This window comes from Trachurus japonicus, chromosome 14, assembly GCF_045865225.1.
Source record: "Trachurus japonicus isolate A0001 chromosome 14, Traja_1.0".
Lineage (NCBI taxonomy): Eukaryota > Metazoa > Chordata > Actinopteri > Carangiformes > Carangidae > Trachurus > Trachurus japonicus.
The window spans coordinates 9181650-9209541 of record NC_140920.1 but is presented as its reverse complement, the minus strand read 5'-3'; the positions used below and the strand labels follow the sequence as shown (position 1 = coordinate 9209541).

At 40.9% G+C, this 27892-nt stretch overlaps 2 protein-coding genes across 2 annotated transcripts in view; both read right to left on the bottom strand.

The window, feature by feature from the left end:
* The window catches only part of uvrag (UV radiation resistance associated gene), a 92912-nt gene extending 80216 nt beyond the window's left edge, over positions 1-12696 (bottom strand). Inside the window, exons 1-6 of the mRNA XM_085797342.1 lie at positions 12361-12696; positions 9189-9306; positions 7469-7503; positions 5874-6035; positions 4942-5016; positions 4726-4811 (exon numbers count right to left, since the gene is read on the bottom strand). Coding sequence (XP_085653468.1) covers positions 4726-4811; positions 4942-5016; positions 5874-6035; positions 7469-7503; positions 9189-9306; positions 12361-12465 — 581 coding nt within the window. The 5' untranslated portion in view covers positions 12466-12696. The remainder of the gene's footprint in view (positions 1-4725; positions 4812-4941; positions 5017-5873; positions 6036-7468; positions 7504-9188; positions 9307-12360) is intronic.
* Positions 12697-14481: 1785 nt separating this feature from the next.
* On the bottom strand, positions 14482-24753 carry dgat2 (diacylglycerol O-acyltransferase 2). Its single transcript, XM_085797340.1, has 8 exons — positions 24593-24753; positions 22827-22946; positions 22480-22587; positions 21846-21916; positions 19770-19974; positions 19077-19251; positions 16981-17183; positions 14482-15932 (listed from the first exon to the last, which is right to left on the bottom strand). Exons 1-8 carry the CDS (start codon positions 24630-24632, stop codon positions 15778-15780), a joined length of 1077 nt encoding a protein of 358 aa, XP_085653466.1. The 5' UTR covers positions 24633-24753; the 3' UTR covers positions 14482-15777.
* Between the last annotated feature and the right edge of the window lie 3139 nt (positions 24754-27892).

The window sequence follows — 27892 nt, the reverse complement described above, 5'->3', positions numbered from 1 at the left end:
CTTTCTGTTTTTGTTTGCAGACAATCCAGTTTTTCTCAAAAGCATTTTTTCCCAGGCAAGTACTAAGATACATTTTTTGTGTGTGTGTGTGTTTTACAGGAAAGAATGAAATGAAGGCAACATGTAGGATTTAGCCAAACAGGACTGGCGCACGAGAAATCAGTGATCAAATCAGGAAATTGATCAGCTGGTTCAAATTCAGCAGAGATATACACAAAGGTCTTTCCAAAGCAGCATTCTGAATGTTTTAAACACTGTGTGACCTGGCCGCTCTTCCAGCTGTTCATCACATGCAAGTGTGCCCTAGTGCACTTGTCAAACAACCCCGGGTCAGAGGAAACAAGCCCAAGGACTAATGACTGTGCTGAATCAAAAAGGAGTCACACACTCTCAAGATAATTATAGCAGTTTGGATTCCCGATGTCCCCACCTTACACTAAAAATCTAACACTGTTAGTCATAGTTGCTTAAACCGCTTTGGGTCGTAAGCCAAACAATAAACGGTGGCATGGCTTATCTACAAAATAGCGTTTGATATACAAAATCCTATTATATATTAGTGTTGGTAAAAGCCTACTGTGTTTTGTTGAAGAAGTCATAAAATACGAGAAGCCGCTGAGGTGGAAAACTCAGTTTTACGACAAAGTTTAATTTCAGAGAAAGAAGAAAATTAACCTAACATTGACAAGCTGAGATAACATGAGACGGTCCAGCTAGGCAAGTAGCAAAGAGGCTGCAATGCTGGATAAAGATAATACGAAATTGTCTGGCAGGTAGTGGGAATGGAAGGCAGACAAGCTGGAAAAATACATGTCGACGGTCCCAACCATGAGAGAATGTAATCTCAGATTGAAAAAATGTGCAAAAAAGAAAAATACCAGACTGTGAGGCAAATACTCGATAGAGTGCTGCCTAAATCGAAAAAACAACCCGAGACCACCTCTTAAGTTAGATATATACGGGTGTTACTTTGATTCACAATAAGTCCACTTCAGAGGTGTGAAATGAAAAATTCACATCCGTATCTCCACGGTGATTTAAAGCTTAAGCAGTCAGTTTATTTCTGCAGCCTGGCTACTGCCGGTTGAGACCCCAGGGTCAACCATGTACCTCGGTCTAGCTGCCTGTTTGGCACAAGACTACAACATCCTGCGGCTGACAGCTCTGTCCACAGCGTCCAGCCAGCAGGCAAGTAGACCTCTGGGGCTACCTAAAGGAAGGCATAACAACTTCAACAGCGTCTAGGGTAGGAGAGACCCCCCACAGAGCTTCAGCATCGCAGCACACTGCTTCTGTTGACACATACTGTACATACAAAGTGCTCCAAGAGGGCGCAAATACAAGCAAACCAGGAAACATGGCAACATATGGCTCTGATCATGAAAAAGAAAGCTTCCCCTGTAGGCTCCACGAGTTTGAGACAGGTTTAACCTGCAATGTCACACCGCTAAACTGTGAACGTTGCTCCCCAAAAATTATGTTTAATATGTGTCACATGGGACTCAAGTTCAACATTCAGCATCCAACCACAGTTTGGTTATCGTTATAAACACTAAGCTATGAGTAGTGACGGTCCACTTACCCACCAATTCAATGTGATAATTCAGAAACACATTAGGCCATAAAAATCCATTATAAAGTGGAAGAAAACCATTATAAAATGGAAGAAAACCATTATAAACTGGAAGAAAACCATTGTAAACTGGAAGAAAACCATTGTAAACTGGAAGAAAACCATTATAAACTGGAAGAATGGCCTACTTTCTGCCTCTTACTTTTCATACAACGACAGGAAGTAAATTCTACCACCATTATTAGGTCTTCCTTCTTCTCTTAAAGCAAAGACTGAAAGCCTTTCTCAGGTAAGACAGAGGAGCCTACTGTATGTGGGGGGTTGATGCACTTCTGAACCTGTGAATCTTCTCTGCAGAAGAGCTAAAAGTGCAGCTCCGTTGCACAGCTGGATCATTTTCGTCACTGTCTTGGCTTTCTCTTTCTTTTACCCGGGCCGGCCAGGCAGGGGCCCAGATCACTGTAAGATGTGGCTCAGCCTCTATCTCTCCAGTTTGTTGATTGATGATCTGTACGCTCCCTCTTCATCTCTCCATCTGAGACATGTTGTGTTTGCTAGCCCACATCACCATGTTACTCACACAAGTGAGGGGTGTTGTCAACCCAGAGCCAGGCAGAAAAGCAGACTGTGAATCTGTTGACAAATTACCGTCATTAATCAAGATCAGTGCGTTCTTAGTGGAGCAGCTCTCGTCCTTTTCTGCTAAAACGCTGTGCTGAGAAAGACGCTTTGCAACGGGCCGAGGCACGAGTTTGAAGAGACATTGTGGGTGTCCCTTGTGGACATGCATTACTGGTCTTGGAGGAACGAAAAAAGACACTTCCTCTAAACTCTCTGGACAAGGCACAATAAGAACCAGAATGGCACTCACTCAGCAGAGCACACACACCTCCACCCAGGCCAAACAATCCTACATGCCTCCGGTCCTCAAGAACAGCTTTATTTGTTTATCGACTTTAATCCTTATGCAAGACAGCTGTGTACTTTTATTACCTGTTGTGTGAAATGATGACGTCAGTATTATCACTTCATATGGAGCTCTACAGCTGGACGACACGCTTTGGTGCTGTGTTGCAACTGCTGTTGTTATTGTGCAAGTTGCATGTAAAGTGAAATAGTAATGTAAGCATTGCTAAATGCTGATGGTGCCACATGCACTGGCACTTACTATTCATAAAAAAGGAAGAATTCGGTGTGTAATGCAGACTCTGCAAATTTCTCCTCACAGTTTGTTTCTGTCAATGGTCAACATCATAAATATGTCTGATTTCTTCAGCTCAAGATCAAGACATTTTTCTGTAGAAATGAACAAAGATGTCAAACAAATGCCATAAATCACTTTGTTAGAGGTAGATTTTAAAAAAGAATAGTCATGGAGGTCTACACTTAAATTCCCATGCCCCTTCCTGTCTATGCCCCACCCCTCCACCACTTCTGGTGCAAATCGGTTCAGTGCTTCTGCGTTGTCATGCTAACAGATGAACAAATAAAAAACAAACACAAGTGGCATACACAAATAAACCTATTTGTGCAACCCAAGCAGGTGAGACAAAAACAAAAGCAGAGATTTCCACATGTATCGGGTTTTTATGAGCAGCGCCTCATACTGTTATCACCTGGGGGTAGAAATGCCATAATAATATATCTCATGAGGGGTGAGGGGATCTTCTCTGTCGGAGCGTACAATATCTGATGAACCATTCTACAGGACATTATCATAAACCATGTGCATATGAGTTCCCTAAGCCAAGGAAAAACTCTGACAGGGGTGAGGAGCTGCAGGCAGAGCAGCGTGAGGGAAGAAGGGGATCAATGTAAGTGTGTTAAACTCGGCGGAGTCCCACTGGGTGTGGACAGAAGAGGAGGATGTGGAAGAGGGCTGCAATAATAGAAGAAGTAAGAGCAGGGGTCATAAAAGTTATGATTCAAACTGCTATTTTTTTCTTGCAAGCTGTTGGAGAGGTACAGTAATAGTCTCCTCTTCTAAACATACACCATGACCACTTCTACGTAGACGAAGGAGCGGTTCAGCTGCCTTTGATATAACTCATTCTTCTTGACGCAGCAAAGGCCTGTGACGCATTTATATCCCCCTACTTCATTCTTATGAGAGGAAAATGTGAGCTGAAGCTGCCATAATGCTCCTAATGACAGGATCCTTATCTTATTTTGGCAGTGTGTCTTCCAAATTTACATTTATTTAGACTAAACTGGGTGTAATTACGTTGCTATATGCGATCAGACTTTGGTTAACAGTGGGTTTCCCTCGGGGGAAGCCCTGCAGTGACTCCGAAGCCGGTGTTTACATCCTACCACAGCTAAATATAAACATACAACAGCAAGTGTATGTTTGTCAACAGATGCCAGCTCTGGTCTGTGTCATTTCAAGTTCTTAATTACTGTATTGACGTTCTCCTACCTACAATCAACTCACTCAGAACATCTCTGTCTCCTTCTTGTGGCGTAAATCTATATTACAACTATCATCATATTCAATATCATCAGGTACTTTTATTAGAATGAAAATCACAGACAGTCCCAATTGTGACATTGGACTGTTGATTAGGAATCTGAATATGAACAAACCCCATGAAATGTTTCATATATACATATAAACTATGTGTCAGAAAACACAGTGCAGATCACAGGCTTGGCAGCTTTTAAACAAGAAGCAAGTTATCAGAAATCAAGAGAGGAAATGATTCACTAACATAGTTGTTGAAGCAAGATTTGAACGTGTAACCCCGGAGTCATCAGCCCAGTGATCTAACCACTTGACTACAGTTGCATTCAGTATGCGATGGGCAAAAGAAACGCTTGTATAAGAGGCTCACTGGCTTCTGCTTAAATAAAGACAGAGCTCAGCAGAGCTTCCCTGGCTGTGGGTCTACATGTTGGCTTTCCTGTGGCACCATCTGCTGGGCAACATGTGCAAAAAAAAAATGCCGAATTCCTTGGAAGTCGAATCACATGAGCAATTATGCAAAGAATTAAATAAAAGAGCTATTTGAAGAAAGACTTTGAAATAAACTGCCTTTGTAAATAATTGAAATCCAGTGCACATGAGATAAAAGATGAAAGGGGAAGGATGTAAACTGAGGCCTGTTGAAATGATAATGTGATGTAACACTGCTGCATGGAGTGAGCCTTACCTGAGCAAAGAAAAAACACTGTAGGAGTTCCTGACTGAACTCTGGTCCACCTGAAGCAGACTGTTTTTCTTCCGCTCCGACTGATCCTGCAACAGCCACATATTGTCAGAGTGCAGAGGGCCAAAATAAAGATAAAGATAACGAGTTTAGGATTTGGGTATTCCATTATTATTATTATTATGCAGGAGCTCTGGAGGACGGTCAAAAGGGCTGTACCTTATGATCAAAGTCAGCTGCATAGTAGCCATCATTCAATCCAAATATGATCTCATTGGGATTCCTGGATCGAATCTGTGGACAAAGCGAAGCGGGAGAGGCTCATTGTGCAGACTGACTTGAGCAGAACAAAGGATAGCAGGCATCTGGATGTGAATGAGAGACTGTGCTATCTGTTTACGAGCTTTGAAAATACTCTCACTGTGAAAGAATGGCAATAACACGGACTTCTTTTACTATATTTTATGAGTGCTTTGGCTCAGTCTTCACAACAGGGATCCAATGTGCAACACTGTTAAGTGCCAGTACCAGTAACTATATTTGTACCGCTAAACAAAACATGCTGGACCTGTATAGATGCATACTAATCACTTATCACTTACTTACTTGAAATTTATAGGAAAAGGTATATGAAAGAAAAAGCAAATAAAGGTATATCTTCCTTTTGATAACAGTCTAAATGTTTTGTGTGTGTTGTTGTACAGAATATCATCTCACTCTAATGGAAATAAACAAGCTTTGGTGTCTTCGATAAAAAAGAAACTTTGTGGTTAATTCAGAACAGAAGAAGTGAGCTGATGCAGTTAAGTAGAACCACATTTTAATTATTATGCAGGATTGTCTGATTCCCATTTGTATAATCTTGTACCGAATGACTTCAAAAATCTTTTATTTTGAAATATTTCTTAAATTCAGCGATAAACATAAACAGTGTTCTGATGCTTGGATAAACAATTGTGTGATGCATCATTAGATTTGGTAAAATACAAGTTTAGTCTTTTGCAAAAATGTAAACTCTGCAGTGAAAACTGAGCCATGTGTATAAAACTATAAAACTGTTTTCTCCACATCCTTAACAGTAGCTCCCTACGTGTCCGGCACACACACACGGGAATCCTTCTGAAACAGTTGTTTATTGTGTGAGTGCTGACCTGCTGTCCTGTGTATCTGAGGCCGTCCAGATTGACCCTCCATTCTATGAGGAGCTGATACTGTTCCTCCTGTCCTCCCCAGATCCTCACCACGAAGCAAGACACTGAGGTGTCCAGAAGGTCTGGCAGCATGCCAAAGTCCAAACTCCGCCAAGTTGGATTCTGAAGCACACACACACACACACAGAGAGACATGCACATGAGGATTAGCAGTAAGAGTATGTTAACATCTGACATAATAATAGCTGATCAGCGAGATCGCTTGTTTATGAACTTAGGTCACGACCAAACTTTCATAACTGGCCAACGATGATTTTGAAAATCAGCCCTGTTCCAAAGAAAATACATTTAAACAATGTCAAGACAATAAAATCTGGAGTCTTCTTTTTTTATGTCTCTTCTGGAGAGTTTGGGTCCAAGTATGAAAGCAGAACTGCATGGTGCCTCTGACAAATTCAATACTATAATGTGACCTCTATCCATTATGGAGTAATTGAATCATCCTGCTCTTAATTAACCTTAAAGTCTGATCCCTACTACAGTATTTTCTCTGCCCTTGAACTTCCAGACTGGCAGCACTGAGTACTACTTCTACAAAGCGCTGCAGCCATTCACATCATTCAATTATGTATGATTTCCCTCCATCAGAGAGTAAATCTCTTGCTCTTTGGGTCACTTTCAAGGGCAGGCTGGAAAAGAAAATGCCAAAAGCAGAAATTCATTTCGCAAAGGCCAAGGGGCTGCAGAACTAGTGAGAGTCGGTAGCGGAAGCAGCACAGTGCATGGCAGCTACAATGAAAACAGGAAGACGGACCAGAAATGCTTGTCTGGATGAACGATGACAGGAAGGAGACAGAAAGCTAGAGAACGAATGTCAGCAACAAGGATGTAAAATTCAACAGGAGGAAGCTGGAATGAGAGATGACAGAAGTGCATTTTACAGTCTGTTTGCCAAGGTTACTAAACGGTAATATGCCTGGAAAGCAGCTTAGGTCAGCTCATGACTAGGCAGCAGGCCTGACACTAATGGCTTGCTATCCCTGGCTGCTTCTTGTGAAGCCGCATCTGCCACGTAAATAGACGTGGGAAACGGCCGAAGCGCACATGGTAATCTAGAGCGGGGCCGGGCGACTTATCAATGTCATGTAAATTATGCATTTACAGCAACTGCGTGGTGCTTACATGGATGTGGAGCAACATAGGCTACTACAGTCAGGAAGTTGCACAGGGGAACAGCAAATGTCATATTTTATTCATGTAGCGCCAAGTCTGACATTTTATCCAACAAAGCATGTTTCACAGCACATCACTGTGACTGTGTGTTACTGTTTTAAAGTTTAAATGAAGTTCAAATCAAACAACAAGTCCAACGGAGGGTAAATGTGAGACTGGCGAACAAGCAGCAGGTATAAATGCCAGCTTTGGCATCAGGAAATTACAGGAAGCTTGTTTTTTATTATTATGGCACTGCGGCCAGTGGGCACACACACACACACACACACACAGCAGCAGCAGACTGCACATAATGACAACATCCCGAGCCAATCCCAGGAGCCAGACATTAAGAGTTTGAAGGTTTAAGTCACTTTACTCACCAGTGAGTCTCGTATGACTTCACTCTTGTAAAAACCTAAGAAAAAAAAACATGAGAGACGCCTGGTTAACAGAAGGAAACAGACACGTGCACAAGCAACTGGGGTAAATCTCCCCTCAAATATATTTATTTATTTAAAAGCTTTAATGGTAACACCAAGTAGTTTAGTTTAGTTTCATTTAGTTTATTTAGTTTGTAGCAGGACAGCGTGCAGTGACATTAATTATTCAAAGAAATAAAAGGATGGCTGCATCAGATTTAGCGAGAACGCTTATTTCCAGCCGTAGTCCTTGACTACAGTTCACGCGATTAAGCATTAATAAATACTGAATTCTTCATTTACTGTATAATGCATGAATACTCATTAGTATGTAGTTTATAAATACAGTTAGTGCTTATCATTGAAGAGTAAAACATTTTTAACTGTGTTTATAAACTACATACTAATGAGTATTCATGTGTTATAAATGATGAATTCAATATTTCTGTGAACTTATTATAAAGTATTACTGCTTTAATTTGTGAGCTGAAACCAGTCTCAGCAGGAAAACAGATACACAAGACCTGGGTGATAATGCAATTTGAACTAAAGTCGTAAAGAGATTCCACACACAGTAAGGATGTTTTGCAGCACCCATGGTGACTGAATTAGATTATGGGTGTTTTCTGATTCACAGCTGGGGGAGTCACACTTTCTTTTTTTTTTTTATTAAGTATCTCAATGGATTATCTCTACATAACATTCGCCCACGTAGCTCAGAGTCACTCACTGGCTCTATGTCCATGGCCCAAATTCATTAAGTGTCATCTGATAACATTTTCAGCTTAAGGGGGCAGATTTTGTGTTGTGTCAAAACATTGGCAGTAGTATATCACTTCTATTTCAGGGTGGTTTTCCTGCTGGAGACGATCACACTTTCGCTTGAGACACTGGCCAAGCTCACTCATCACAAATCACATGACTACCTTAACTGTTTTGGCCATGTCGTATATAGTTTTAGGAGTATGTTTGTTACCTTTAATTGTCAGTGAGAGCTGGGGAGGCTAATGGAATTTCTTGTTTTCCCTCATCAAACTCATCAAATACACAATCCAACAACTCCAAAACGCTCTTGTGGACAAGTTGTGACCTGCAAATTCACCACGCTATGAGAAAATAACAGAACGTTACGAGACAGAGTTGTTTTAGAGGGAAATTCATGCAAAACCACTGATACGCGTTCCCATTGGTGGCCGTTTTTCGACAAACAGTCTCTGCATTTGCCTCTAAAACAACTCTGTCTGGTAACGTTCTGTTATTATCTCATAGCGTGGTGAATGTGCCACAAGGTCACAACTTGTCCACCAGAGCGTTTTGGAGTTGTTGGATTGTGTATTTGATGAGTTTGATGAGGGAAACCAAGAAATCCCATGAGCCTCCGTAGCGTAGCTCTGAGCAGCTCACGGCTCTGCTCCGCCATTCTAAAAATAGCTTGCACCGACAATTAAAGGTAACGAACCTACTGCTATGACTATAGGGATTATGGCAATGGGCCAATTTGCCAAAATGTTGAACAACATAGTGCAGACTAGAGAAACACAATGTTTATTAAATGAATAGTAAAAGCATATAATTATAGTAATCTGAGAAGAACATAGATAGATGACTAAGCGATGTGACCAGGTGTGAGAGTGAGAGTGAGAGGATGACAGGTGTGTGTGGGATGGGTCTTCACACTGACCTCGAGATATCCGGTCTCCTATACAAAGGTGGAGGGTGAAGTATGTGTCCAGCAGTGGCGACCCATTCTTGTTGACAATGTTTCTGGCTGCAATGCTCCGAAGATGACGCAATCGTCTCTGTTTAGCAGGTGAAGATAAGGACAGGGATGGAGAGAGAGAGAGAGAGAGAGAGGGGATAAAAGGAGAATAAATATTAGCAAATATCTATGTACAGTACAGTAATACAGAACAACAGAAACCAGAGCAGTTTGTTTTTATTCTGATCATGTGATGGTTGTGGGCAAATTCTATTAACGCTGCTCTGACAACACAGAAGTGAAAAGAGATGCCTCCCGGGAAATAATGAAGTATCACATTGTCCATCTATCTAATGTTAAACTATCCAGAAATAGCAATCATTTCTCAGACGTTAGAGTCAATCTCAGCTGTGACAGCCTGTTAAACGTCAGTCGGCCCTTCACAGAATACTGTAGATGCCTGACAATTTCATGGTAAAACTAAGGGGGCCAGTTAACTTGTCAGGCGTGGTCAGTCATGATAGTCACATGAGAAATGTATCAACATCAGCTCCCAAGTTATTTTTTTCCAAGACTCTACAAATCACAATAAGACAGCAACAGAAAAAACAGAGGTCAGTGTATCAGTTAACGATAGAGCGTCCGTAATGCACAGTTCAGACGATCCGCCGCATTAAGGCTTTCCACCATAAGGCTCTACATTTGACCTAAAGATATAAGTAAAAGGAAACCATGTAGAAATAAATGATGCTTGGAAAAGCAGTGTGCGGACACACACATGTGTTGGCATCTGGCAAGTTCCTGCCTCAGGCGAACATGTCACCACAGCAGCACAACTTTATTTTTCTTGACCAACTGGCATGGACTCTCTCCTGCAGCCATACTGAGACTAAATCTAAGTCATGGGATTCCCTTTAAGATTAAGGGCCCCAGAAACAAAAACACTGATTGTTCCACAAGGGACTTTTAACCTCCTCCCCCCCTTAAAAATGTCAGTGTACATTTCTGAGAGTGTGCTAATATGGAACACTGACAGAGAAAAATGCTTGTGAGCTCAAGCTCCTCGGACATAGATCAAAGTTAGGGTCTGTACTACTGGTAGCTGACCAAATTATTAAAAACATCTTATTGTGACTGAGCTGATCACAAGCCTTTTGTTGAATGTAATTCAGAAACATACACACATCACATTTCTTTAGTAACTTTCAGGGTGAACTAAATCTAAACTCAGACTTAAAATAGCTTGTGAAACGCCACTGAATTTCACATGGGTGGGATTATCTAATCTAAACCTAGACAATGGTATGAAACTACACTTTGAAAAGGAATTTATGTAAGTGCATACTGTAATGCAGTGCCCAAATTGTGTTTCAAGGTTAACTTTATCCTAGTTGTATAAGGATACCCAGGTAAATCTAATGCAGTGTCTACGGTAATACAAGACACCTGCAATAAATCCTATTGCCTTATATAAAGAACTGAAAGTGTATTATTGCTTTATTTCACAGACAAATCTCTGCAACAGTTGGAAAAGGCCTCAACCTATTCTCAAATTAAGCAGATATCACATCAAAGTATCTCTTTAAATTACAAGATAATCCCCAGGTTTCACAATTACCTGACTAACTGTGACAATAGTTAGTTAAATGTTTTAAAATTCACACTTAATTTATTGCTGTATAATAATAATCTTTCTGGAATTACATGAATAACAGAGATCAACCTTCAAATTTATATTTTACAAACTGCTGTAAATTCTACTGTAAATTTATTTAATTATCTTATTTCCAACATGCAAGTTTCAAGTTCCCCATTTCAAACTAAAAAAAGAGAAGTGGCTCAATATAATTCTATGCATAATCTAAAATTTCTTTGAGATAGTAAAAAGATCTTTCTAGTGAATCAAAGTAAGCTCAGAGCGAACACTTGATTGGTGATTGGTGTGGGAGTTTAGTTTATAGTGCATCTTGCTGATATTACATACAGTATATTTTATTTGGAAAATGAAGTACCAGGCAATTTCCTACCAGGTTTGAGAGCAAAGTTCATAAGTCATTCACAAATCCCAAACAGAAAACTTCTAATATAGGTCATCTCTCCTGGGTTTAGCTGTCAGTGTCCTGATATTATACACACAAACAAGGTATACAGCTTAAAGAGTAAGAGTTACTAATGCAAGGAGATATAAAACTGTAGTCCCAATATAAGTTTGAATTTCCTCTCCATCCATTTGTGTGATGTATGGACCAGACCAGACCAGACCAAGCAGAAAGGGCCAAAGATATGGATAACTAGATTTCCATGCTGTGTTACTGACACCCACATGATAAACTCAGCAGCTGTGGCAGCAAAGACCAGCAGGGCAGCTTGATAAATTGTGCTCTTCTAGATGTTTAATCTTATTCATGTTGGAGTTGAAGTTACAGTTTTACTGTTGAACTAAAGTCAATTTACTTCCTACATTTTTACAATAAAGGTGGCGCAACATACAGTACAGTAGATACAGTGTTTCCTCAAGTGGACTGCCAACTTTTTATGTGTAAAAGAATGAATGAATGAACGAATGAATGAATGAAATACTAATTCTTCAGGTTCCCTAAGAAACCTTTCACCTAGCCTGGCATACTTGACATAACTACACACTGTAGATATTTTTCAAATCACACTAAAATAGCTCGACGAGGGGGTAAAAAGACTATGACTGTAATGACATATGCTACCGTTTCCCATGAGCTGGGCTGTCACCTGGCTGCTGTGCTGACTGACATAATGCCAAGTTAGGTGGTTACCATTTAGCAGCAGCAGCATACTTAGCTTCTTCTTGTAACTCTATTTTTTGAAGGTATATGGTGATATTTACGCTCAAATTAGAGTAAGACACAGAAAAAAGTCGGGTTCATAAATATCCAACTTCGGCTGTGTACTGACTTGAGTGTGTCTGTGTTGTCTGTCCAGTTGACTTATATATTCATCTCAAAGCTAGCAGTTGTTAGCTAACTAGCCAGCTAGCCCTGACAGCTAGGCCTGCCGTGTTTTACCAAGGCAGCACTTGTAACAAACTAATACATAACACATAGAGAGGCGACCGTTTTTCCCCCTTGGTTCACCTGGATGCAGTGAACTCCTCTCTCTGGGACTTTGCTTTGCATTTTACCTGCTGGGACGTGAGCTCCACATGTAAGGCTCGGGAGGATGAAGCTCCAGAGTTGGTGACAGAGGCGGCGGGGATGGCGAGCACCCGACCGGTGATGGAGTTCATCCTCCTGTCGGCATTTAACGCGTCTCCCTCATTCAACAACAACAACTAAAACATCCCATCCTCGACATCCAGGACAGTCGTTTTTAAAAGTTTACGAAGCTCGGGAGAGTCCACAGACAACGGCAGCTTGTGTTGAGGAAGAAAGCGCTACAACAGCTGTCAGCTAACCAACCAACAGGACGTAAACAAAGTACAGGCTAGTATTTGCTACACTTGGTTCGGAAATCCGTCTCTGCCTGGTTGGTTGCTGGGCGGCGCGACAGCCAGGCTTCTGATTGGCTGAATCGAACGTCCATCACGTAAAGGGCGGGGCCTACTACTGAAATGCCGCGCTGCTATTGGTCGGTTCGTCTGTTTGTCTTGCGGAACGGGGGGCGGGGCCTGACCGTTGAAATCTGTCAAAGCTGCAAAATATGAGGAAGTTGCATAGCACAGCGTGACATGCAGGTGACAGTTAAACTGTAGCCTATCGGTCAAGTAAATCTTCAGTAATGTGCCGCCCGTACGAAAAGTGACGACAACTAAAATTCTAACTCATATTGCACTTAGTTGGCTGCGTCTGAGGCTCGCGCCAGCCCTTTTGACCTCTCTGAGTACACACACACATCACACATTAGACCATGAACCGACAGCAAATAAAAGAGATGGCCTCGGTTACACTGGCGGTAGACTGAGACATCTGATCGATAATTTCTGCATTGAGTTTTGTGTCTGTGAGCTAGACACAGAAACACTGAATTTATTTAATCGGATTTCAGGAAGTTTCTGGGACCCAGGATTGTGTTGGGAAAGTTAAATGTAGGCTACTGACAATGCAAATTATCCATTCCATGCTACATTATTTTTCTGATCAATTTTAATCGTTTAAGTATTAATTTATAAGCTGCACTGTAAAGAAGGTAAAGTATAGACATGAGGCTATAACCACAAAAACATTCTGTTGGGTTGTTAAATCTTTATCACATTGTGAATGCTGATCTCATGTTTTGTATAGAAAAGTCTATTCACTATAATGCTTGAAAATTATAGCAAACTATTTAAAACTATAATGTGCAAATACTCCAGTAATCTAATAATTGTAAATGAGTACAATGTGTAAGTCATAAGTACATGCACTTGCACTACTACTATCAGCCACTGGAGGACACTAATTACACTTCTACTGGATGACCGAGGTCTTCATTGCCCTGACTGCAGAAGCGACCATCAGGGGGCAGCATCAGCCACATACAAGAGATCAGTTTCTGCAGGGTCATTGGGCGTTACAAAAAAAAAAGGAGTTGATTTTTCTTGTCTGACTTCTCAATTGATGATAATAATACCCAGTGCCAAAAACAATTGAGCTCCAACTAAAAACTACAAACTATAACATGAAATATGTTTAATCTAATCTAAAAATAACAGAGTAGCCACACTGTGTTCATACACTGTAAACACACAATTCATTACTTTTAATACTTTAAATACCAGTACATTTTATTGGTAATTTTCATCATACTTGTATCTCTACAGTATATTGTGATATTATTTGTAAGTATATTTTTTTGGCATTTTTATGCATTTATTTGATAGTATAGTTGAGAGAGACAGGAAATGGGGAGGCAGAGAGAGTGGAAGGACATGCAGTAAATGGAGTGCCTGCTCAACCACTGCTTATTTTTAATCAAAGAATCTGGTTCTGTCTTCTACTACAACTAGGTTTAATATTCTTATGGTCAAATCTTACTGAAAAAAAAACAGACTCTCAGTTAGTCAGCACAAACCCATGCTATGCAGCCAAACAGTTTTCAAACTCAAACAATACCACAATTATACTGATATTTATTGTTGCAATTTATTATCTGGAAACATCTGGAATAATTATTTTATCTGACTCTATATCTGACTCTTAGTTATTTTGTGTGTTCATCATACTGTAATGCACTGGCACTGTGACAATCACATGACATAATGTTCTAAGTAAATGTGTGAACAAGATATAATATTAGAAAAGTCTCAAAAGACAACACAGAGACGTCCTGAAAATATACAAAAGTTTAATTTAAATATCGACAAACAGATGATGCCATTCAACACATCGATGGGTCTCACTGTTTATTGCTTGCAAATTAATTGCACAGGGATCGCCCGGCTCTTTACACACCTGTATGAGAACATCAAGTGACAATCCAATAAATTACTGCCCATCTTCATGCATCTTCATCAACATGACATAAGCTTACTTATTCTGATGATTCCATATATATTCTCATACTCTTATTTCACAAAAGTACTTGACACCCTCGAATAACTTATTCCCAGCAATAAGGGATCACCTGGGGAATCTCTTCCTGTTCAGTTATCACCAACGGAAAGGTTACAAATTGATGAACGCTGGACTCGTACTCATCTTCACCCACAAAACTACTTCAGTAGAAAAATCTTCTTCAGTTGCAGAACTTTAGCTGACTGGCTAAACATGCAAGACATTCCTGTAGTTTTCAAGCCAACAAACACAATGACCATCTTGGGCAGAATCTCATATCAAAAGGCATTTTTCTTGAGACAAAACTTCTCCGAAGGTAAATCAGCAATAGAAAAAAAAAAGTGCATCAGAAATATTCATTGAGGGATAAGCACCTGAGATAGTCTTCTCCACTCTATAGAATATACAATTAATACTTTATGGCATTATACAATCACAGGCACTTGCTTGCACAGTAGAAATACATGCATGTGTGGGGAAAACATATAGTTCTTTGGCTAAATTAACCTTTGGGCTTATCATCCCAAAATAAAGTGGTACCTTCCATTTGCATTGTTTGTGCATTGAACAGGATCTTAAAGAACTCAAGGAAAATTATATGAATTCACGAGTGAAAGAAAACATTGGCACTTCAGTGTGATTGTAAGTCCTGCATGATACCTTCCAGCTCCATCTAGTGGAACCACCCTTCTCCTTCAACTACCAGCACCACATAAACGGGTGCAAACTTGAGGTCTAAATGGAAACTTCAAAAAAGGCACACTTTTTGTACAGCTTTGTCCAACCAAGACTGTTTAAGGCTGTGGCAGCGGCAGGAAAGGACTGCTATACTTCAAACCTGCCATTTCCCCGAGGAGAGAGTATGCTTACAGTATGTGTGTGTGAGAGAGAGGCAACGCAGAGAGCAAAGGTTTCTGTAGCGAACATGCTAGTGTGTCGAGTTTGCAGTCCAGAGATAATCCAACCCGGGCACCGAGATCGAACAGGGAGGAGGGGAAGGGGGTGGAGAGGGCTGAAGGCGCTACCACAGTTCAGAGCTTCAACAAGGCTGTCCATGCTCCATTCTTTCACTGGATGTACAGGACGTCGCTCTCTTTCAGGCCGAAGCGGGTCTTGTACTTGTCAAAAAGGCACTGGAGAGACTTGACGTACATTGCATGATACATATCTATTATATCATCTGTTGGGTCCTCGATTTTTGGCACAGTGATTGGCTCCCCAACTGTAAGGAAAAACAGAGGATTATAATAAATCAAAGAACCAATCAAACTGTCTCAGGTTGAAATTATCAGGAAGAAGTGTTAACCATTAAAGCAGAAGTAAGCGGAATGTTTGTGTTAATATAAGTCTTAAATAGTTATATCTTCTGACAGCAATCACTTATATAGAGTGTTTGGTCTGAAACACGGGTCTGTCAGTCACTCTGCTCTGCTGTAAGCCGAGGAGAAAACTTTCCTTGTATCCTACAACCTTTATCCAATGAGGAGAGAGAACGGCATAAAGGGGCGGTCCTCTCTGTGTGTGCAGCCAAGGGATGCGCGTGAATGTGGTGACGTAGGGACGAGGGCGGGGACTGCTAACTCCATCCGCTGACAAGAAGTTAGCCAAAACCACCGGATCGCTTACTTCTGCTTTAATATGCCCCTGAGGCTGGAATAAGCAAATACTGACTGTCTATTCTGTTAAGTTTGTTAAAGCAGAAGTAAGCGATCCGGTCGTTTTGGCTAACTTCTTGTCAGCCGATGGAGTTAGCAGTCCCCGCCCTCGTCATGGATCTATTGGTCCTCGTCCCTACGTCACCACGTTCACGCGCATCCCTTGGCTGCACACACAGAGAGGACCGCCCCTTTATGCCGTTCTCTCTCCTCATTGGATAAAGGTTGTAGGATACAAGGAAGTATACAAGAAGTTTTCTCCTCGGCTCAGAGCAGAGCAGAGTGACTGACAGACCCGTGTTTCAGACCAAACACTCTATGGCCGTTTTAACCCGCGTCGACCCGCGTCGCTCAGTGCGCCTTTCCCACTGCCACCAAAAGCCGATTGTTAGCGGGTTTAAACAGGTTTTTTGACCAGTGGGAAAGGGGTATCAGTAAGTGATTGCCGTCAGAAGATATAACTATTTAAGACTTATATTAACACAAATATTCCGCTTACTTCTGCTTTAAACAGTGTAGTAAACTTTATCAATACAGTCTTTGAGGATTGTTGTCATAAGAATAGCTCTAATCTGTACCTTTTTTTTTTTATTTAACTCTGATTGTATAACATACCTATGGTGGTGATGGGGTTGCAGAAAGGCACGATGCCCCAGGAGTTGCCAAAGAAAAGACCACATCCATGGAAAACGCATGGGGCAAAGCCCAGGATCTTCTGTAATCTCTTTTGGATGGCTCTGCACCACGTCCCCTCCTCAAAGATCACCTGCTTGTAGGCGTCGTTCTCTCCAAAGGAGTAGACTGGAACCAGGTCGGACCTGAGGGGGAACAGGAGGCGTCAGCAAACATTCCCTCAACATAGAGCAATGACTGCTAACTGCCATCATCTAAAAACACGATGACTGAAATTACAGTAAAAGGATAACATCATATATTTTTTTCGAGAAAGCCTAGTCACCAAAGCCTCGTAAACCAGCCGCTCCCATTTCATTTCATTTCTGAGGGAGAGTCTGGCCTCATCCCCGTTTGGACTGAAACCCTCAGAAGGCCGAGCCAATCAGCGTCGCCGCTGTGATTGACACAGCATGTTGGCCAATCAGGGACCGACTGGTGCAAAGCCCCGTCACTACACCAACTTGCTGATTGGCTGAATGGGGTTGTCTGTCAACGCTACTACTCCCGCCCACCCCAAACGCTTACAACGGGGATGAGGCCAGACTCTCCCTCAGAAATTAAATGAATTGCATTTCCGGGAGCGGCTGGTTTACGAGGCTAGAGTCACCACTCATTCTTCTTGCTGAAACACAAACTGTTCAGACTTGTTATGCCATTGTTTTGTTATGGTTTCAAAAATGCGGCAACGTGCTGATCATCATGAATCATTTGGTACTGTACTTGTCACGTAGGCAGACGATGGTAGTTCCAGTTATTGGTGGGATAGTACAGACATTACTCATTTCTATGTGGGTCAAAATTCAGCAGAAGCAGAAAAAAGGTTTTAATCATCTTGCAACCCCTTCATGGGATGTTGAGTTTGAAGTCACTGTCCTACACTGGTGCTGCTAAAATGCCATAAAAAGGGCAAACCAATATAACGTTGCTCATTTGGGTGCATGTTTTCTCAGGCTGTCAGCGACCTCACATAGCCTTAATCATGAAGCAACTTAATCATGAAGTTCCACAATTTTGCCGCTTATTGACCAAAATCTGAAGCAATTCCCCTACAGGGCTTTTTAAACGTCTTCTGTCGTCATCATCATTTTATGGTTGATGTTGTTGAATTATTCGCTTGTTTCAGTTTGACCAACATTTCACTTTTAATCAATAGAAGTGATGTTGTGTGACTCAAGGCTTTTATGCAGTACATTAAGTGTAGAGGGGCCGGGGCCCACGCATGAAGTCATGAGGTAGACAGCTGTTTGTTTTTAACATTCAAATGTTTTCACAATTGAATGTCTGGATTTTTAACATCAAGATTTTATAATAAGATTTAGAGCTATATTTGCATAAATGTGACTTAAGGTACAGTAGCATTGTGCGTGGGACAAGGTAAAAGACATGTAGGCCTATTTAGCATAGTAACTACTGTACAGTACTATACTATATAATACTTATACAATAGTTTTAGTGTAATTTGTTATATAACTGGTTTATACAGTACATCCATCTTGATTTTATAACCATTAAAAACAAAGCTGTGAAAGTTCCAGTAAATGACCCACATTCACAGACCGAGCTTATTTCTGCTGGAATGTAAACCTCACTGTTATGAATAAAGTTCTGCATAACTACATCTCTTTTCTAACACGCTCTAAGCTTCTTTGGACAAGGTGCACCCAGTGATAATCCCCCAGCTATATATCTAAGAGGGTATCAGGCTTGTTTGGGTAAGTAAGACTTCTCTTTATAGTGATTAATACACAGCCCAGTGCCAGCTCACACACACACACAGACGTGTCTAAAAGGGTGTTGCATGCCACAAAGAGCTCCAAACATTGATTAAAAGTTTGTGTAATGCGCTCTGTGAGGTAATTTCAACCATTCTGAGAATAATAATCTGAGTTTGAATAACTCCAGTGAGTCACTACGGCCCTGAGGATGACATTTAAATGTTAAATACAGATTTTAGTCAAGGCCATGTTGAGGCTGCACCACGTGTCCTTGTGTTTTTTTTTTTTGTGAGTGTTGCACTGCACAGCCAGCTCACTCACCCTTTCCTCAGCGCCAGCCTCACGAAGCCTTTGCGATTCTTCAGGGTGACGGCGTTCATGCCCGGTGCACAGTGCAGAGACTCTGCTGCTCCTCCCACAACAATGACAACAGCGTTTCCTGTCCCGTTACATGACAGCAGGTAGTCGATAGAGTTCTTGTTCACTGGGCAGATACCTGAGAGGGGGGTAAGAATAATCAAAGATCATTAGAATAGCAGGAAATGAGATCATTATAATACAAATAATTAAAAGTTATGGCAATAAAAACTGCTTTATTGTATCTAATTTCTGCATTTAAGAAGAAAAACAGAACTAACCATGTTCAAAACATTGTTTCAAACAACAAGGTTTTCTAAGAAGATTGCTGCATTACTCATTACCACCAAAAGGTTACAGAGATAAACTAATAAGGGTTATCTACCCACTGAAACAACAGGTACAATAACCTACAGTGACCTCAGGGGGGGTATGTACGCATCTATGGTAAACAGCCCCTCAGGACAGAACAGCTTCAGCTCTATAAATCAGTAAAATCAGTACATCCATGTAAACAGAAGCTCTATCAGCTGTGCAACAGGGCAAAGGTCTGGTCTCGGATAGATACACCAGTGCTGTGTGGGATTTCAAGAGCACAGACAAGATGTCATGGCTTCTCAAAAAAAAAAAGAAAAGAAAAGAAAAAAATCCTCTCACCTCCAGACATCAGGTAGTCTCGCAGCACAGGCAGGCGGAAATTTCCCGCCAGGGTCGCCAAGGAGGGCTTGATGCCCGGGAATTTCTTGGAGAAGCCGGTGGCCTCTGTGCCAAAGTTACAGAAAGCACCAAAACAGAAGATGCCGTGTGGGTGGTAGCCAAATATATAGTTCCGGCTGGGCAGCAGGTTGTGGGTTTTAATAAGCTGGAAGGGACAAGAGCACAAAGACAACCAGTGAGGGGCCGATTTCAATATGGAGGGACACACAGTGAACACAGACAGATTCAGTCCATCTGACAGGAGAGACGCTGAAAAAGGCTCGAGTAGATAACCAATAACCATGCTTCTATTGTTTATTTAAATGCACTTTATAACATGTGTTTTAAGAGCTGTATAATAAATGATTACAGTATCATAATTATTAGATGTGGGAGAACATCCTTATCAGCTCACACCTGACACACTGCTCCAGCTGCTCAAGTACAGTCATAAAACCATGACCCAGTATGCGTGATGTGCAGCTGTTCAGGCTGGTGGCAGCGATAAAGCTCAATCTTAACCACTCAGCAACACTTTAACGTCTCGCTTTAACTGTGCTCTGTTCTGCAGCGTAAACGTAGACTTAGATCCATCACAATGTGTACATAAAGCTCCCCTTGGTAGCAAGACAAACACACAACAGTTGCATAACCCACATTAGCAAAAGGAGCTCACATTCAAGATCCCCATAGTACCACTGACAGGTCACACCACCTGACCGACTGTCAGGGCAGATGTGAAGGATTACAGAGGAATCAGTGAAAGGTGCTGCACTTGACAGCTTCTCTACAGAGCTGAAGGCGAGACAACGTTTGTTCTAATATCACAGGAGAGTCTTTGTGTCTAGAGACTTCACGTTCACGTAACAGTCACACTCTGTCCTCACTTAAGGGTGGATCAGACTTTGACCAGTCGGCTTCCAACTCACATAATTAATAGTCATTTGTGGTAGATAGAGAATAGTTGTATTCCCTACAGACAACCGATGACCCAATAGATATATTCTGATTATTTTGAGAGGCAGTAAAAAGCCTCACAGATTAACTTTCATCCACACAACTCAGCTTCTATTAGTTGCTGCTAATAACTAACTGAAGTTAGTTATTAGCAGGATTTAGCCTGCAGCCTTCTCAGGACAGATAAACTCATCACTATCTGAGCACAAGGAGCCCAGTTATCTGATCACAAGATTTTATTTATAATTTTTATTCAGATTTTTATACATTTAAACACGGTCGCAGGAAAAATGATGGAATCACACAAGATGCATTTCATTAATATTCTGAGGACAGACAAACAAAGTGCAGCTAATCCACGAACAGAGAGGAATACAAATTAGATTAATGCTAATACTTTTTTTTTCCCCTACATTTTTTTTTTTGATTGATTAAATATTGTGTCTAGATTCTATGATATACCATAAAGTTAAGCTATATATTTGAGGAACCTTGAATTTACAATAATAAAGCATAAAACAGTTATTTAAGTGGAAAAGCTGAAAACTGAAAATGTGAATGTGAATTATCACAAAAATTGTAACCGACTATTTTATGGTTGATTGACACTTGATTAATGCACCAGTCTGTACAACAGAGGAGATTCAATGCAAACCTGTGACTGACTGCATCATGCATCACTTTAAACACACATCTGGCCTCTGCAGGGGAAGTTAATCATGTACCACCACTGTTCCTGCATACAGTGTATGTGTGTGTTTTGTGTTTTTTCTAATTCCAGCCTCATCTAAAAGATGCTCAGGGGTGTGAATACTTGAGGAGAAAACAAGCTTAGCGCAGCTCCTCAGCATATCAGGCCGGACAAAGTCTGAAAGTCTTAACCTGCGTCATGCCTTCATCAAGGAGGAGCAGCACGGAGCAGACAGATCCACCCCCGATAGCGTTATCTACATATCGAACCTGTGAGATCCCTGAACAAACATACATCACAGAGCCCTGGCTTTCTTCTACCAGACAGAAACACATCAAAAGTGTCTTGGTTTTTTTAAAGACTGGAGTAAAAATGATGGAATAACCTACCCTGATTGGGAAGTAGTCTCTGAAATACGTCCACACGGTCCAGTTCCTCACCCAAGAGGACCTCCTCCCCCCTGAGGAGAACGGAACAGATTTAGCTGCAATTTCATCAGCGATTAAAGGAAAGATTCACATTTATTTCATTCTGCATTGATTTAACTGTCACATCACATCGCCACATGTTTACAGCAGGCTCTCTAAAACAGATTAAAGTTTGGGTTGTCTTTACTGGTCTCATGTTAACATCTTCAAATTGCAATACAAAAGAAGCAAATCCTCACTTGTGAAAGTTTGGAACCAGTGAATGTTTATCTTTTTGCCTGGATTCCTCAAACTATATAGGTCAATTACCTAAAATGTTGCTAAACATAATGCAGTCATTGTTAGTGCTTGTCACTGCAAAATGTGTTACCCAGTGCTTAGATAATGCAATCCTTTTATTTGCCATTTAATCAGTAATTCCCAGGTCATATTTTCAGACTTAAGGACACATCATTCAACAAAATGCTGGAGAATATTCACGACTGTTGCATTCTTTTCTAAATATTTCCTAATTATTCTGGTAATGTGGTCAATATTGAATTAATAGGTTGCAGGTGAGAATCAGCTTTTGAGTGACATCTTTAAAATGCATTACCTTGCTTTGGGGTGTTCCAGTCAAGGATGAGCCATGCAGTGTAGATGGCAGCGATTAGCCAGCAGTCAGTGCAGAACATGTAGATCAACAGCAGAGTGCAGGCCACACCTGAGGAGGGAGAGGAGGAGGAAACCGATTCAACTCAAATTATCTAAAAGGCTAAAATACTGTGTCAACGGCTTATGAAGGCAGAGAAGTCCTAAATAAGTGTGTGTGAGGCTTAGCGCCTTGACCTCCTTATCATGAGTCTAATGAGACTAGCTACAGGTTTCTTTGCGTTCTTACAGATTAAGTGAAATGCACAGAGGCACCAACACAAATACATACATTATTATAATATTATTTACCCAGAGCTAAGAAGCTGATGACCCACTGCAGTACAGAGATGACCTGCAGATGTTTCTCCATCTTGGATCTGCAGGCCAGAGGCAGGTCCTGCAGGGCAGAGAGGATGGTGGAGCCGGTGCCTAGAGACGAGACAGGGAGGAAGAGACAAGAAGAAAAGGAGTTTGATCAAAGCTTGTCAGTGGATTACTGAACAGTTAAAGGAGCTTCAGAGGATGAGAAATCAAACTGAACAATTGCAGCTAAAACACTCTCTGCTGTAGCAAACTTTTCCTGCTCCTAGTTGGAGGTGAACAACATCAAACTAAACACAGAGATTAATGATTTCCAAGAGAACTAATACCAATACTAACACAAGCCGCCCTGCATCGACACACACACTCCAGCCTCCGCTACTCACCAGTTCTTTTCAGCCCATGAAAGTGAAGCCGAGACAGTGTTGCAAAAAAAGGGAGAGCATACAGCAACCGACACATTAAGGGCAACTAAAGCTAGTCAAGCTCACACCACCGAGAGCCCAGTAAGAAGAAGATCTCCACCTCCAGGAAAACACCGTTGTCTAATCCCATCTGTGCACACTGAAAATAACCCAGCAGCACCGAGCCGATGGGGGTAATACCCATGTAAACTATGAAGCTCTACGGCTCCTTAAGGGCTGTCACACTGCTTGAATCCGTGCCAGTGACCGTCGGACAGAGCTGGTCAGGACAAATCTGCCAACTTCCAGTGTGCCGAGTCCTGCAACCGAGCCAAGTCAAACAAAGAGGTGCACAGAAACTATTGGCTCTGGCAGACGGAGCAATCAGGTGAACCATGTGCTTGTCAATATGTAAAATAAACTTAAAATGATTCTATAACTGCATGAGCAGACTCATGTACAGCTGGAGAACCAAGAACAAGTTGGTCTGACATGTATGTACTGAATTAAGGCAAGGCATCTTTATTTATATAGCGCATTTGATACCAAGGCAACTCAATGTGCTTTATATAAAGACAAAACATTAAAAAAAAGAAATAGATAGAGTTTAAAGTTCTTAAAAAGAGCTCAGCTATAAGCACGTGAAAAGAGAAATGTTTAAAGCATTTGAACACATCATTGTGACAGCTTTCCTGAGCTGTCACTATACTTTCAAATTAAAAGTATCTGTCTCACCACACACAGCAGGAGAGAAAAAATAGAAATACATATAATATAAGAATTTCCCACAGAGATAACTATCAAACCTACATTACACAACAACGGTCTTTCCAATTACACATCCACAGTTTCCTAAAAGAAAAACCACTTATTCTCATTTTTCATTGACAAAATAAATCTTGAATTTGCCCAAATATGAAACATTAAAAGTAGATGAAAATGCAAACTTTCTAAATGTGAAATATCAGCTTTGCAAGTACAAATGAGTTGCCTGCATGTAGAGCCAGGCTTAGCAGACCAGATGTCAAACACTGTACTACTCTACAGTGGTATACCTCTACAACAAAGAGTACTTTTCTCATGTTCACTTAGTTTAATTAAAAAATAAAAATAAAAAAAATGCTGAATTTTTTTATTAAAAACAAAAGTTTGTCACGTTTTTGAAGACTAAATTTCCCTCTAAATCTGGAAGCATGCTGGTTTATTCTCATATTCCTGCAGTGATAATCAAACTAGCGTGTGGAGCGTCTCCAGTCCCACTATGAGCTCTTCTAGGAACTACTCTGGGTTTGTTAAACCACCTGTTTCTCTCTGTGTGCAGGTAGCAGGCTCACCGTGCCTCTGCCTCACCTTTCAGGACGCCAGAGTAGGCAGCAAGAATGGTCTTCATCGTGGCTTGGTGGATGTTGCAAGAGGAGGAGAAAAAGAAAAAGACTCTGATGTTTTCTTGCTGTCTGGATGATGATGTAGGTCCAACCTAGAGCTCCTCGGTCATGACTGCCGTCGTCTGCGGCGGACTGAAGCGCGGAGCGGACATTTAACCAGGGCGGGGAGGAGCCAGAGAGAGAGAGAGCCTTCAGGGAGCAGAGGGGAGTCAGTCCGTAGTGAGCCTGGAGGTGGAGAGGAGATGCAAACCAGGAGCAGCACTGTGGTTTCTGCTCCTGGCGGCTCCCCCTCCCTGTATTTATGGGGGTGGTCACGTGGATAAACAGTGAAAAACATCGATTACTGCCTGACCGCCCCTGCCTCACCTTTAGAACAGGTGGAAACCTGAATCTACTGTAGCTATAGGTAAGAGGAGACAAACAACTGAACTGTGGTTCAGAAAAACACTGAATGATATTACAGTATGCTTTCACAGGACTTGCTGTATTTAACATCAATGTCACGGTCTGATTGATTCACAGAAAAAAACTTTATATAATTCTCTATAGTTTCCTCTGAGGACACAGACTGGTGCACGAGTTGCCAGTTTTCTTGTCTTTCCTCTAATTAGGAAGTTAGTTATGTAACTGAGTAACTGGCCTATAGTTTTACTTTACAACTTAACAAAACATAACATAAACAACACCTGGGATTTTTTTGTTATTATTATTAAGAAACATGAATCACACACTTACTCCGTACCTACACTTGTGTTTTGCAGTGATCCAGTAATACTCAGGTAGCCTCACAGACTTTTTGTATATATACACTGTATTTTATACTTGCTTTTGTTTCACATAGTTTTGCATTGTGGTATTTGCAGCCTCACAATAACCTGACGGACTTCATGTATTTTGATTCCCAGTGTAACAAATGCAAATCTGTCTTCAGTGCACTTTGGCTGCAGGCCAGCCAGGTACAGGGGGTGAAATGGGAGACTGAGGCTCACACAACAAGTGGTGGTTGCAAAAGCGCAACAGCACCTATATGGACTGAGGCGCCTCAAAAAGTCCACGAGAGTCATCAGGGACCCCACACCCCTCAGGCAAAACGATACCAACACATCAAGGCCAGCACAAGCAGGCTGAAAAACTGTTGTTTTTCCCCCCAAGCTGTCAGACTATTAAATAAACCAACTTAACAGTTAATCAATCCAAATGGACAATGGACTCCACAACTCAAGCTTTTCACAATGTATGAACATGCACTGCAAAAACTCAAAATCTTACCAAGAATATTTGTCTTATTTCTAGTCAAAATGTAATTTCTAGTCAAAATAAATCCCATTATACTTAAAAAAAAAAAAAAAAAGACTCATCACATTAAAAAATAGCTTGTTTTTAGACACTTTTTACTTCTTTCAAGCACATTTTCACTTGAAATAAGTAGAAAAATCTGATAGTGGAGCAAGTTTTTCTTTCTTATTACAAGCACAAAAAACTTATTTTCACTGGCAGATTTTTCTACTTATTTCAAGTGAAGATTTGTTTGAAACAAGTGAAAATTATCTAAAAATAAGTTCATTTTTAGGTGACGAGTCTTATTTTAAGTGGAAAGAGTTTAGTTTTGACTAGAAATGAGACATTTTGACGAGAAATAAGACAAATATTCTTGGAAAGATTTTGAGTTTTTGCAGTGTGTACATCTGAGTGATAAATAAACTTCTTGACTTCTTGTCTTGACTTGACTACAGGAGGCTGTGGTGTGGGTCAGCGACTGTTGCGGAGTGTCTTTGCAGCAGATTGAGTCACATCTTGGCGTCTTTCTGCAGAGCACAATTCCTGCTCCTTCTCTGACTAATATTAATCACTCTGGTTGAACGTGTCAGTCGTGCTCTCATGACATCAAGGTGTGGGCAGCTGTGTGTGTGGCATTATGCAAGTTTAAAGCGGCTGGCATCTGTCCCAGGAGGCTGGCAGGTATGTCCCAGTCATTATTGCCTCTGATAGCGTCTGAGTCTGGCAGCTGGACCAAATCCAGGACCCGGTGGAGGTGGACACATGGCTAATGTATGGCTTCTGATGATGATGATGTTTTCAAGAGATATGGTCAATGACAAAGCTCACTTCACATAAGTATAAGCATACAACAATGTAAAAACACTCAGAAATGTGAAAATCCTGCATTTAACACCATTCTCCAAGTAAAAAAAATCTGGTGGCATTGTGAGATGATTTATGAGGTGAGAAGAAAATAAAACAAGTTTGGATTACTTAATTGTGTGACACATTTGATCATTTTAACACTTAATGTAACAGTTATTTAACAATTATTGAGAAATTTAGAGGGGACGTGTCCTTGTGGTGGAAATGCTGACAACGTGACGAGAGACCTCGACCCCATTTACTTTATCAAATTAAATATTATACAGAGTCTCTACTGGAAAACTCTGGTGCACTTTGTATCTGATACAGTTCCTCCCCAAAAGTTGAACCGAGTGCATATCCAGTGGGACCTGGTCCAAGAATCATAATCACTGCTTTTTGATGAAATCACGCAATTCTGTCCTTGACATGAGGCCACTGTTAAGAAATTGTATAATCAGTGCTTTGTTCGTGCAATTTTTACAGTCACATCAATCCACTGCTCATATGTCCTATTCTTCTGTTATTTATCGTTCAGTTGTATATTTTGGAATTGATTGTTTTCTATTGTTTATGATGTGATGAGTTCAAGTGCTCAGATCAATTCTTGTCTTTACAGTTCAGTATACTGTATAACTGAGTTAATCCAACCTGTTTACACATCTTGGTTTACCCTCCCATGTTCTGTTGTGGAATTTCTTTAGCGGTTCGTTGTTGGTAAATAAGGAAATAGAGACTTCTGCTGGCCGACAAGTTTTTATCTCCTTGCAAGGAAAGGTCAGTCCTCACCCGGAAAGACCCAGAGATTGGGGAGACCTAAACGCCCCCTAAGAAACAAAAGGAGATCTGATACCTTGGGGGGAAAAGCAGGGTGTAGGGACATCTCAAGTGATTGAAACAAAGGTTGAAATTTACCATTACAGTTCTTATATAATTTATTCTTTATAGCCCACAGTGTATCTGAAGCTCAGATATCAAGTTGTCCACTGTACAGATATGATTTTGTTATCATGCAAGTTTTTTTTTCTGTCTAAATTCAAATACAATATATTTTGCCTTAGGACAGCTGTAAACTCTGTGATTCATCAGGATTGATCCAGCTACATACTGTATGGAGGAGATAGGGGACCGGAAAACCTTT